The sequence below is a fragment of the Diabrotica undecimpunctata genome, chromosome 1 (genome assembly GCF_040954645.1).
Source record: "Diabrotica undecimpunctata isolate CICGRU chromosome 1, icDiaUnde3, whole genome shotgun sequence".
NCBI lineage: Eukaryota > Metazoa > Arthropoda > Insecta > Coleoptera > Chrysomelidae > Diabrotica > Diabrotica undecimpunctata.
Genome location: NC_092803.1, coordinates 103,571,265 through 103,585,952, shown reverse-complemented (window position 1 = coordinate 103,585,952; position 14,688 = coordinate 103,571,265). Strand labels below are relative to the sequence as shown.

The window sequence follows — 14,688 nt, the reverse complement described above, 5'->3', positions numbered from 1 at the left end:
TAAACCTATCGAGTTACCAAAATTTGATGGTAATTATAATAATTGGTTAGATTTTGCAGATCTTTTTGAATCTTTAGTTAACAGAAATGAGTACTTAGACAATATAAGGCGTTTTCATTATTTACGAAGTTCATTACAGGGCGGTGCGGCGCAGGTAATACGAACATTAGAGTTTACCGCCGAAAACTATGCAGTTACGTGGAAATTAATCAGGGAAAGGTACGATAATAAGAGATTACTAATTTCCAATCATGTTAATGCATTATTAAATATAGAGCCAATACATAAAGAGTCATCGAATAGATTGCGACAATTAGTTGACATTTTTCGAAGCATTTATACGCGTTAAAGCAGCTAGGGCTACCCACGGATTCATGGGACATACTCCTTATTCATATCATTTCTTGTAAGTTCGATACATCGACTTTACGCGCGTGGTTACGCATCGCGGTCTATACTCAGCACAGAGAACCTTAAACAAAGCGGATAATACACAGTGTTGCCCTATTTGCAAAAGGGAACACACCATTTATCAATGCGGCGAATTTTTAAAACTTTCCTCTAGGGACAAGTTTGATACAGTAAGAAAGGTCAATCTATGCACGAATTGTCTTAAGTCTGGACATTTCTATAAGCGGTGTAGACAGACAACATGAAAGAAATGGGCTTCAAAACACCATACGTTATTGCATCCAGATAGGTCAAGCGAACAGAAAACAGCTTTAGTTCATCAACCGGTAGAAAACGCGAGCGATATACGATCTATAGATAATATACAAGATATTTTAAACACTACCAATTTGTCAGTTTCGGCAGTTAGCGCTACAGACCAAACTATACTGTCCACAGTATTAGTTAATATTTTTGACGGCCAATGCAAGGCATACATAGTGCGAGCTTTGTTAGATTGTGGTTCACAAAGCTCATTCATAACCGAAAATTTATGCGATAAACTTAGAGTAAAAACGACAAGCGCGAACATATCAGTCATGGACATAAATAATATTGCATCTCCCGTTCAATACAAATGCGAAATAAATATACAGTCGCGTACCGATATAAGTTTTTATACAACTTTAAATTGCTCCGTAATACCAGAAATTACGGGGTGCGTACCGGCATCTGAAATAAACATTAGCGATTTGCAGATACCTAAACATTTAAAATTGGCGGATAATCATTTTCATAAACCACAAAAAATCGAATTGCTGATAGGAAGTGATCTATTTTGGCAAATACTTGGGGCAAACAGAATTAGTTTAGGTAAAAATAAACCATTCATGCAAGAGACAATGTTTGGCTGGATCATAGCAGGGCCGTATACCAGCCAAAACATCGCATCAAAAAGGCGAATAACTAAGTGTAATTTTACAAACACTATCGAAGTTTCAGAACAGATAAGTAAGTTCTGGGAACTTGAAGAGGTTGTCAATGAAATACCTGCACTCTCGGGCAAAGAAATTGAATGCGAAAAACATTTCGAGCATACGGTAAAAGGTGACGCGACAGGCAAATTCATAGTGTCATTGCCATTCAAGGAACCGATAAGTTCACTCGGTGATTCATTTCGTCAAGCAAAAAATAGGTTTTTATTATAATTAAGTTGGATAAAGATGCCAATCTTAAAACTCTTTATAGCGAATTCATCCAGGAATATAAAGAGTTAAGTAGGACATATGAAAAATTTGTGCAGAATTACAGATGCGGCAACAGACTTTAGTGGAAATACTACATTTTATTTCATGCCACATCATCCAGTATTAAAAGAAAGTTCTTTGAGGACACGCTTGCGCGTTGTGTTCGATTGTAGTGCGCCAACTACAAACGGCATTTCATTAAATAGTATTCAAATGGCTGGACCAACTTTACAAAATGATTTACTCTCCATTTTATTGCGTTTTAGAACACACTTATATGTAGTTAGTGCGTATATATAAAAGATGTACCGTCAGGTATCGGTTCCAGATGATCAAAAATCCTTACAATGTATCTTATGGCGAAATAATCCGGAAGAACCGATTGAAATATTTCAGTTGCAAACAGTTACATACGGTATGAAATGCTCTTCTTACTTAGCGATAAAATGTCTAATGACATTAGCGGAAGAGCAAGAAGCTAAAAATCTCAACATTGCTAGCCTTATTAAATCGGGTTTTTATGTGGACGACCTTTTGACAGGTTTTAATTCAAAACAGAAAGCGCGCGAAGCTTGTAAACAACTTTTTGAGGTCCTCAAAGGCGGAGGATTTACATTGCGTAAATTTTATTCAAATGATCCTGAAATATTAAGAGATATACCGGATAATTCAACTACGGGTTCAGTTATTCAATTTGGTGAAAACGAGAAGGCGAAAACTTTGGGATTATTGTACTCACCGCAATCAGATACTCTGTTTTATAGCATAAATTCATCTCTAGGCCATATAATTACAAAGCGAACTTTATTATCGGACATAGCTCAAATTTTTGATCCCTTGGGTCTATTAAGTGCGTGTACCATCATAGCGAAAATTATGTTACAAAAACTATGGCTAGAGCGTCTTACATGGGATGATCCCATACCTGAGCATTTAGCGAATAATTATTTACAGTTTAGGAATAAATTAGAAAGCTTAAACAATTTAAAAATACCTCGGCATATTATATGTTATCGTGAGGTCAGATTAGAACTTCATGGATTTTGCGACTCGTCAGAAAAAGCGTACGGTGCTTGCATATTCATCAAATCTACCGATTCGTTAGGTAGATCGTATTCATTCTTATTATGTGAGAAAAACAAGGTTGCGCCCTTAAAGCCAGTTACCTTGCCGCGTTTAGAGCTCTGTGGAGTAGTCATTTTATCGCGTTTGACCAATAAGGTCAAAAATTCATTAAATGTGCAATTTAATACGTGTTACATCTGGACAGATTCCTCCATAGCACTTAGTTGGTTGAAAACATCAGCCAATCTATTGAAGTCGTTTGTTAGTAACCGCGTAGCAGAGATCCAGGAAACCACTTCGTTTGCGCAGTGGCGTTATGTGCCAAGCAAGAATAATCCTGCAGATCTAGTATCCAGACGCGTAGCACCAGATAAAATAATGGTATGCAACTTATGGTAGTGTTACGATAAATCCTGACCCAAAACCGTAAATATATTTATTACTAATATTTTCATTCATTCACGTATTTTTTAGGTAATGCCTACCTGACACACGATGGGTCCCCCTTTGTAATAAAAACAACAATTCGAACCTTCTGGAGACAAGCCGATTTAACCATACCGGTTTTGAGAACAATTCGCCGCTCTGTCTAGTCGAGAAGGCGGTAGACGTTTCTAGTCTAACAGTAGTGAATATATAACAGGACTTTTTGGAGAATAGGGAACAGTTAATAAAGAACATTCGCGCCCGCGATAAATGTCACGTTCGCCTTTTAATAAATTATGTATTTTTAGTGATAAATAAATTAATATAAGTTATTGTGCTTGTTAATAAATTTAGATAAGAACCTTTTGATAAAGACATTATAAATTAAAGACATAACAATTAATAAATTCACAACAGTAGCATGGACCGGAGTGACTCATGAAAGATTAAGATACATGGCCAAATTTACAAGTTGCTCCTACTGAAACAAGCGAAACGAGAAAAAACATAAAGGTTTTTACTAATAAACTTGATAAAACACAGAATACGGAAGTATTTTCATTTGAGCGCTTCTCTAATATTTTAGGTTTAAAAAGAACCGCTGCATATGTGTTCAGATTCATCCGCATGTGTAAAAATAAGGAGATGACTGCTGAACCCTTTTCTGTGGATGAAATACATTCTGCATTTAACCGTATTCTAAAACTATGTCAACCATAGTAATTTTTTAATGAAATAAGGCGTTTGAACCAAAGGGGATCTCTAGATAAAAACAGCAAACTCATAAATTTATCTCCATTTCTTGATGATCAGGGCATCATGAGAGTAGGCGGGCGTTTAAAGCATTCCGAGTTTGCGTATGACAAAAAACATCCCATCATTTTAGAGGCAGATCATATAGTTACATCTTTAATATTTACTCATTTTCACAAGGATCTTATGCATGCTGGTTCTCAGCTTTTACTTGCAACGATAAGAGACGTCGGTAGCGCGACGTACCGTACACAAATGTGTAAAATGTTTTCGATTAAAATCTAAATCCATTCAGCCAATCATGGGAGACCTTCCTGCTCAGCGTCTCGCAGGTGGGCCACCGTTTATTGTAACAGGTGCAGATTATGCGGGCCCTTTCTTAATTCGCGATAGAAAGGGTCGAGGTTGTAAACTAATTTAAGAGTTACATGTGTCTTTTCATTTGTTTTTGTACGAAGGCCATACATTTAGAATTAGTTGCGGAACTCTCTAAGAAATCATTTCTGTTGGCCTTTAAAAGATTTATTGCACGAAGAGGCAAGCCTCAAAAGATGGTTTCCGATAATAGAACCAATTTTATAGCAGCTAGTTCGGAGTTAAGAGCGTTAAGAGAATTTTTGGAGCAGCACACTCCCGCGTTAAGAGAATCCTTGCTAAAGGATAATATTTGTCTTTTATGCCTCCATATTCTCCACATTTTGGCGGACTATGGGAAAGCGGAGTAAGAACAGTTAAGCATCATTTACGTAGAGTTTTGGGAAACGCGCACTTAACGTTCGAGGAATTTTATTCGTTGCTTGTGCAGATTGAAGCTATAATAAATTCCCGACCGATTCATCCTTTATCCTGTGATCCAAATGATCTCTCCCCATTAACTCCTGCACATTTTCTCATCGGAAGACCACCTATTACCAATCCAGATCCAGATTTGCGTCATATTCCAGTTAATCGGCTCTCAAAATTCCAGCATATTCAGCAGCTTTCTCAGCATATATGGGAACGATGGAACAAAGAATACATCTCCGAACTACAAAAACGTACCAAATGGACTACTACTAACGGTGAAGTTGCGGAAAACACGTTAGTGCTCATAAAAGAGGACAATTTATTTCTATTACGGTGGAAGTTAGTCGCGTGATCGAACTTATACGCGGCAGTGATGGTGTAGTCAGAGTTTTTAAGATAAAGACAGACAATGGTATCATAACGGTAAGTACATTATTGAATAAATATGCTACCTCATGAACACAAAAAAGTTCCAAAGGACCCCATTTTTTTCCAATTCAATAAATTCATTCACAAATTACTGTGGTTGAGAATTTAATGGTTTCCAAGAATGATTTAACAACAAAAACACTTTGTAAAAAATGTTTCTACCATTTCACAAAATTGTGTTAATATTTCTATATTTGCGCGACCAAAAATATTTCACCATTTCGTTTGACAGAGTTACAGTCACATTCAAATATTTCAATTTTAGAGGTCTATTCTTCTTAATATTTTTTATAACCAGTTCCAGTTAATAGCTTATAAATATGTACTTATTCCACAAAATCGTATTCTAAGGTAACGGTTAGTCGTTATAATATTGTCTTAAAAATAATTGGTGAATAATACCACATATGTGCAAATAACCAGCGGACAGAATCTATCGCGCCATATAAATTATTGGGAAAAGCTACCTATTACTTTTAAAGAGACATATAGAAATATTTTATGACACAATCTAAATAAAGCTTGACAAATTTGTCACTAGGGTTTTTTCTATTACTTAATGATTAAATCATCAAAATTCTAGATTTTCCACTAAATTTTTGCACCATAGTGAGAATTTATATATAAAACTGTTCCTAGAAATTGTAAATGCAAATTTTACTGCATCAATAACTACCTTTAATTTTTCCGTAAAAAAAGTAAGATAACTAAAAATGTGAAGAAATCTGAAAATATTGTCTACTAGTGAGTTTAATCATATAGTAGGAGTCCTAAAATGCAATATTGTTTATTGGTTAGTAATATTTTAGTAGTTTTTTAAAATAACAATCTTGTCCCCATAAGGAACAACCTGCCAGCTAATATCACGAAACATTCAAATTTAAACTTCACTATATGAGTACATCATTTTTGTTCTGCAACATCTCAATATAAAAGAGATGACAAAGAACCCCAAACCCATGCCTTAAAAGGCCTAAGGGATTAAGTAAGAGCAAAAATATGTATTGGAAGCCATTTTTTAATGGTTAGCATTGTAGTAATGTTATCAAATATAAATTTCACCTGGTTTTAAAATGATTGGTACCAAATTTCGAAAAATTTTGGATGAATTATTTTTGATTTTTCAATAATTTATAGATTATTTCAGAAATTACCTGCACAAAGTTCATATCTGACAATAATGGTAACACCAGGTCTTTGGTAGCCTTACTAAATGGTACTTTCGCTTGTGGTAACCACGCCCAATGGTAAGGATAAGCTCGCCAACTGTCCGGATGTTTATAAGGAAACGCTAGACCATTATCGATTGCTGCTATACTAATCTCAGGAAGCTGCACCAAATTCCAATCCGTTGTATCTGTTAGTTCTACTTGAGCACTCACAGAGTTTCCTAGAGAAAGTGAAATGGCTAAAGAAATCATTAGTTACAAACTAGTATATGTTTTATTTTGACTGGGTTAGTAAAAATGATAGTAGTTTTTTAAGCCTAGTTTTGTACCTTGATCCAATATGTATTTTGGGTAAGTAGCTTCTAAACATCTCAGATGTAAACAATTAGAAGAATGTTATTTTGATGGAGTTTTTCAAACATATCTAACACTATTTGAATATTATTACAACAATTAGCGTTTAACCACTAACTGATTACCAAGTTTAATTTCTTTTTCATCGATACATAGACTAAAGTCTAAATGATTTCTAATCTCTGATAAAAGTAGTACAACAAGAACCAAAAAACTTAATTAGTAAATAAAGAAAACATATGCTTTTGTCTTACTCGTTTTCTGTACGAATTTTGAAGATGTACTTTTGCTGTCTAGTTTTAGGATAGGTCGGAGATAATTCTTATATCTTTAGTACCTCTCACAACGACAGTAATTCCCATAGAGGATCGATAAAATGCCAATGCAGACTGGTTGCTATGATGGTACTATGTTCTGATTTAACCTTTACGTTACTCAGGTTGTCCCGCAGTCTATAATATGCCATTTTCGCCTCCCCTTTATAATTATGTGTAAAAGTGGGAGGTCCAGTAGTGCCTCCATGGCTGCCCCTAATAGCCCCTGTGATTCCAAGGCAAGCAAGTCTTTGCATCTTGCTTAGTTTGAGTATGGCACTTTTTTGCTGCACCTTTGGTCACCATACCACTGATGCAGATGTAATTGTTGGTTTCACCATCATTTTATAAATCTAATATAACACGTCTGGTTTTAAACACCACATTTTTCCATTGAGTGCATCTGGCTACCATTACCGTGGTTTCCGCTTCCTTGGTTATTCGTTCTATCTGATAATTCCAATTAAGCCCCGAATCTAATATTACCTCAAGATAATTTAGACTAAATAAGATTTACTTATCAAATTTTATACACGTACCATTTAGGCTTAGAGTACCCAATCCCTCTAAATTCCTCATTCTGGTAAATTTCATGATTCTGGACTTCTGGGGGCTTATTTTAAGCCCTACATTTGAACTCCATTCTGTAACTAGATTCAAAGTCTGTTGCATTCTATCTCTGACTGTGCCATTAAATTTTCTGTAAGCTGCGATGACCAAGTCAACCGCATAGCCCAAGAATGCCCCCACGGACAGCGTCTGTCTACTTATGTTAAAACTGTATCTGCTGGTAACGCTGCGTATATCACCCGGCTCCTCGGCATACAGTTTATCCATCTGCAGCTTGTTTCGCCTATTCCTTTTAGACGAATCGCCCTTGTGATTGCTTCGTAGGTGTTGTCGAATGCTCCTTCTATATCGAGAAATACACTCAACATCACCTTTTGGTTTTCCAGAACGTACGCCAACACTCTGTACCAATACACCTTATCTAATGTGCCTATCGAGTAGGTTTTCTACAGTCTTCAGTAAGACTGACATCTGACTTATTGCCCTAAACTTGACTTGTTCCTGTCCGGTTTTGATAGGTTTGGATATAAATGCCTCACTTTAGAGCCTCCATGCTTTTGATATGTACTCAGAAGTGTACATAAGATATAATTTCTCTTCCGTAAAAGTATTGTATAAATCTCATAGAAAGATTTATATGGCTAAAATGAGTTTATTGTCCATTTTATTTTGTTCTGGTTTGCCACTCCTTTTGCCAGAAACCAGTCTCCTCTGAAACTATTAAGTCTGCTGCCATGTGACTAGTGGTATCAGCTTTGTTTTAGACTCCATTCTGAGTGTACTCAACTGACTCCTTTTGGTTTGAAAGAATACTTATATGAGGGTCCTTTGAGAGAACGTTATGGAGCCTTGATATTCCCGCATTATTTTGACTTCTGTCCTTTGATTTGCAAGGTTATTACATCAGGGTACTTTCCTGTTGGAATTTTTCCACTATTTCCGGATAATTGTCCGAACGCCGACAGGACAACCTCTTGAAATTGTTCGGCCCTCCATGTCTAACACCAGCGCAAACTGTAGTAATGACTCTGTCATTGGTGTTTGTACAAGTGCACATTCGCATCACAGCCGATGAACAATTGCAGTCTACTTTTCCTGCAATCTCTCATCAGCTTCTCCAACTCCCTTGGTGGTGGTTGTTCAGGATCATCATATGGGAGGTATGCAGATAATTATCATACTTCGTGCCTCTATGGTCTTCATCTACATATAAGTACGAGTTGTTAAGACATTTTGTTGCATCAAGATCCTGCAATTACCCTGTATAACGGCTAATATATACCTAATTTAAGTAATTAAGCATACATCTAGACTGGAGATATAGTATATTTTTAAGAAACGGTTTTAAAGAACATTTTCTTTAATAAATGTATTAAAGTTGCGAGGAAGTACTTTGAAAAAAAAAAACAAAAATAATATTTTTATACAAATTTGTTATTTTTTAAACGAAAATATGTAAAATCCAAGCAATACTAGAAAGGTGCAATTTCGTAATTAACTAATTTCATAAATAATTATACGATAGTTGTTTTTTATTATTTACAAATAGTTACATATATATATATACATATATATATATATATATATATATATATATATATATATATATATATATAAATATATATATATATATATATATATATATATATATATATATATATATATATATATATATATATATATATATATATATAGAAACAACACAGTTTATTAGGGTTGCAGTCAGAAAATTGGCCGGGATGTTAATGAAACACTCTTATGACTTTTCGTCTAGCTTTCGGAATCGTTTTGTTCCTTTTTCAAGACACTATAATTAGAAAAAAGTGTAAATATTTATAAAATATCACAAATCTTCAGTGCAACTTACTAGTCGTTGAGATTATTTACAAAAGCATAGACACTCAACATTAATAACAACACACATAAAATATAAAATAGTGGACAAAATACATTTAAAATTCTTTAAAATTTAGGTACAAGTAGTAAAAATTTTGTTGTCATCTTTTACTAGTGTGTTTTAACTCTGGCACATAGAGAACAAAAAGAAAAAATTCCTATGATTAAAAAGTAATTAGGTGTATTTAATATCATGTTTCTTTTTAAGAAATACTAGAGGCCCATCTTAGATGATTTTAATTTTTAAACCTGTCTTAATGGTATGCAACATGTTATGCATATAACTGTAATTTGTGTGGGTACGGGTACAGGTAGATATTAATTTTATTTTGGATGTTTTTCCAGTAAGTAACAATAAATGTTGCTCAGTTTATCTATGTCTGACTTTTTATTGATGCAAGATGTACTTGATTTTATGGAACACATTTCCAAGAAAACACGTTTTGAATGGTTCTTTTCCTTTGCCAAAATACAGGAATCCTCGAAATTAAATTCATGTTTCAACGTTAATGCATGTTCTGTCAATGCACATGCATTTATTTTTTTGGTTTTTATATCGCTACGATGTGAGATCACCCTACTGTGAAAATTACGAGATGATTCTCCTATATATATTTTGTTGCAATTATTACACGGTATAGAATAAACAATATTCGATGACTCCTGTATTGTGAAAGGATCTTTTGTTTTTGTGTACAACTTCGATATCGTTTTCACATTTTTGGTTGTAATTTTTAAATCACGAACATTTTTGAAGATGTTCATTAGCTTCGGTGTCAAAACTGGAATGTAAGGTAGGCAACCATAAGTTATTTTGGATGGTATCTCTGATGTGTTCTGTGTCAATGTCAATTGTCGGACCTCATTGTTATGAAAATTTTGGTTGTCAGAAAAATGCGAAGGAAACGGAGAACCGAAAATGAGTTTATTTAACAGCCCTATAGGATAGGAGTTCTCTTGTAATATAGATCTCAGCTTTTTTAATCCCTTGTCTCTGAACTCGATGTGTGACAAGTTGATAACCCTAGTTTTCAGGGCCAAAACCAAATTTGTTTTCATCTTGGATGGATGTTGAGAATGAAAGTTTATAAAACGGTTACTAAAACAAGGTTTACGATACCACTCCGTCCTTAGCATGCCATCATTGCCACGATGGATTAGCATGTCTAAAAAAGAAATCATATTATCAGCCTCTCTCTCAACCGTAAACTTGTGAACACCTAAAGTTTACGGTTGAGAGAGAGGATGATAATATGATTCCTTTTTTAGACATGCTAATCCATCGTGGCAATGATGGCATGCTAAGGACGGAGTGGTATCGTAAACCTTGTTTTAGTAACCGTTTTATAAACTTTCATTCTCAACATCCATCCAAGATGAAAACAAATTTGGTTTTGGCCCTGAAAACTAGGGTTATCAACTTGTCACACATCGAGTTCAGAGACAAGGGATTAAAAAAGCTGAGATCTATATTACAAGAGAACTCCTATCCTATAGGGCTGTTAAATAAACTCATTTTCGGTTCTCCGTTTCCTTCGCATTTTTCTGACAACCAAAATTCATAACAATGAGGTCCGACAATTGACATTGACACAGAACACATCAGTGATACCATCCAAAATAACTTATGGTTGCCTACCTTACATTCCAGTTTTGACACCGAAGCTAATGAACATCTTCAAAAATGTTCGTGATTTAAAAATTACAACCAAAAATGTGAAAACGATATCGAAGTTGTACACAAAAACAAAAGATCCTTTCACAATACAGGAGTCATCGAATATTGTTTATTCTATACCGTGTAATAATTGCAACAAAATATATATAGGAGAATCATCTCGTAATTTTCACAGTAGGGTGATCTCACATCGTAGCGATATAAAAACCAAAAAAATAAATGCATGTGCATTGACAGAACATGCATTAACGTTGAAACATGAATTTAATTTCGAGGATTCCTGTATTTTGGCAAAGGAAAAGAACCATTCAAAACGTGTTTTCTTGGAAATGTGTTCCATAAAATCAAGTACATCTTGCATCAATAAAAAGTCAGACATAGATAAACTGAGCAACATTTATTGTTACTTACTGGAAAAACATCCAAAATAAAATTAATATCTACCTGTACCCGTACCCACACAAATTACAGTTATATGCATAACATGTTGCATACCATTAAGACAGGTTTAAAAATTAAAATCACCTAAGATGGGCCTCTAGTATTTCTTAAAAAGAAACATGATATTAAATACACCTAATTACTTTTTAATCATAGGATTTTTTCTTTTTTTTCTCTATGTGCCAGAGTTAAAACACACTAGTAAAAGATGACAACAAAATTTTTACTACTTGTACCTAAATTTTGAAGAATTTTAAATGTATTTTGTCCACTATTTTATATTTTATGTGTGTTGTTATTAATGTTGAGTGTCTATGCTTTCGTAAATAATCTCAACGACTAGTAAGTTGCACTGAAGATTTGTGATATTTTATAAATATTTACACTTTTTTCTAATTATAGTGTCTTGAAAAAGGAACAAAACGATTCCGAAAGCTAGACGAAAAGTCATAAGAGTGTTTCATTAACATCCCGGCCAATTTTCTGACTGCAACCCTAATAAATTGTGTTGTTTGTTTATATTGACAGTCACTAATATCCAGTAATTCTTATATATATATATATATAGATTTGGAAAAATTTTTACGGAACAGAGGATTTTTATTACAATAACTCATATCCTCTGATTTGCAATTAACCAGTGTAAATTTCAATACAACGTCGCGATGTTTTATAATTAATTCATTTGTTCGACTGGAGTCTCAATTCATGCCGCGATGCTGCCAGCTAGAATGCATGTCAATTCACCGAAAACGTACGTATTTATAAAAAATGTTAATATGGAATTAAAATTATTATTTAACTAAAAAAAAAATGGTTATGTTTTATTGCCAAAACGGCTTAAAAAAAAGTAGATTTCTAAAAATAAAAATTAATTCAAAAATAAAATAATAATACACTTTTTTTAATTCGAAATTATAAACAATATTTGGAATAATAAATGTATTTAAGTATAAATTTAATAATTCAAATAATACCTAATGAACACAAACAAAATTGATGTTAAAAAAACATTATTTATTATCTGCACAAAACCGGACTTTCAGGAAAAATCGGTAGATGGAGCAACACTGTCGGCGTGCCACATACGCTACTACCTATATACCGCAGAGGAGAGGCAATCCAGTGGAATAAATAAATTAGTTATAAAACATCACGACGTTATATAGAAATTTACACTGATTAATTGCAAATCAGGGAATCTTAGTAATTGTATTAAAAATCCTATGTTCCATAAATAAAATTCCAAATGTGTATATATAAATATTATACATCTTTGTATCTATCGGTAATAATAAATATTTTGATATGATTTTTCTAAAATAAATTTAAAGTACATTTTCCTGTAGCATTATGTAGGTACAAAAAAATAGTCTTTTGATGTAACTCACTCAATCACCAATTTAATAAATAAAACCATAATACGTACCATTTACAACTGTAGGTTGATCGTATTTAATCAACCAATTATCATTTCCTCGATCAGTGTTCCTGATTATATAATCTAACACTACCAGTCGCTCAAACTGCAATTGAAATTTTTGAGCTAGCGATTGAGTTAATGGTTCCACTTCAAATCTCCTTAACCAATAATCAGCATCTTTATATCCATCTACAAACAATTGGAATGAGCCAACCTAAAAGAAAATATTTTATTTTAAATAATTATAAATACCACTTACATCCCTTTTACACTTTTAGTACAAATTTATTTAATAAAATTTTATAGTGAGTAAACACCTATTCATGTAGCTGTAGAGATTTAAGTTATTCTTTCGCGAGTTTCCGCTATTATGATATTGCTACTGACAAGTGAAATCAAAGCGTGACAAGTGATTAATTATTAAATGAAATAAAAACAGTTTTTGAGTAACATAAAATAATAATCCAGTGGCGTCCTATAACAACATAAATGGACTCCAAAATATATAAAATCAAGATCAAAATGAGCAGTCCGCAAATGTGTAGTCATATAATACACCTCAAATTTATGAACCGACACAACAACCAACTACAATATCATCCCCATTCTATAGTTTCCCGAATAATGAACAACATGCATCAAACCAATATATACCAGTTATCCCATCCCCAAATAATGCCCATTAATATAACTCAAACTTTCCTGCTCCCCTAGTGGGCCAACCAAATATAACAAATGCCCAATATACTTATATAGCAGTCAGTGATGAGGAAATTGGCATACAATGATCCCAGCGAAGGGGATGAAAAAATCTCAAAAAATGTTCACGATGGGCAAACGGTCAACATAATTACAAAAAAAAAGGAAAGCAAATCCAAAAACGGAAAATATATCAACATAAATGAGTACTAACACATCTGAACCTTCAGAAAAACTAACCGATAATGATAGCGTACCAATAACACCCACACTTGTGACGTCTAAACTTCGACCTATATTTATATACGGGGTAAATGATATTTAAAAAAAAAATGACTCCAAAGCTAACAGCTGCCATTAAAGAAGAAGATTACCATTTGAAAAACGACACAATCAAAATAAACACCAAAACTACAGGGAACTTATAAGACATTTAAACCCGTACCAGTGAGAAGAGTGTAGGAAGCAAAAATATTGAAAAACGAAAAAAGGGGAAGACCAAGACAGACATGGGATGAAGTAATAGGGAAGATATTGGATACAAGAGGAGTGACATGGACAGACGCAAGGGTTGACACGAAACCGCAAAGAATGGAAGACGTCGATCGTAAAGTGCCAACGTTGCATTTCAAAAGCATATTGTCCAAGACCTCATACATACGTAAAATGTGGAGGAAGTCACCACACATTAGATTGCAGAAAACCCAGAAACACTCCAACAAAATGTGCCCTGTGGGAAGGAGCGCACACTGCAAACTATAAATTCTGTGGAATCTACGAGTCTAAGAACTTGCTAAATGCAATAAATAATCATCAACGCGGAAATCAGTCAACCTCAAATAATCTGATGTCAATGTCAATGGAAATCAGTCAACCACACCAAACTTCCAACCCAGTTCAGACATCATAGTGTTATAATTAAGAGCGATAGTACTATCAGCAGAATGTAACTAAATCATACGCAGAAGCAGCAAAAAATGAAAGTCAAGTAGCAGATATAGGATCTTAACTGAACTCATTCTTCACTACATTTAAAGAAATGCTTACA

At 33.9% G+C, this 14,688-nt stretch overlaps 1 protein-coding gene across 2 annotated transcripts in view; it reads right to left on the bottom strand.

Annotated features, from left to right (window-relative positions):
• Positions 1 to 14,688, bottom strand: part of Pi4KIIalpha (phosphatidylinositol 4-kinase II alpha) — a 115,926-nt gene that overhangs the window by 16,566 nt on the left and 84,672 nt on the right. The window contains exons 5-6 of one of the 2 annotated variants that reach the window (XM_072545690.1): positions 12,948 to 13,155; positions 6,251 to 6,504 (exon numbers count right to left, since the gene is read on the bottom strand). In XM_072545690.1, the coding sequence (XP_072401791.1) occupies positions 6,251 to 6,504; positions 12,948 to 13,155 (462 nt within the window). The remainder of the gene's footprint in view (positions 1 to 6,250; positions 6,505 to 12,947; positions 13,156 to 14,688) is intronic. The other variant, XM_072545701.1, reaches the window with a different exon arrangement.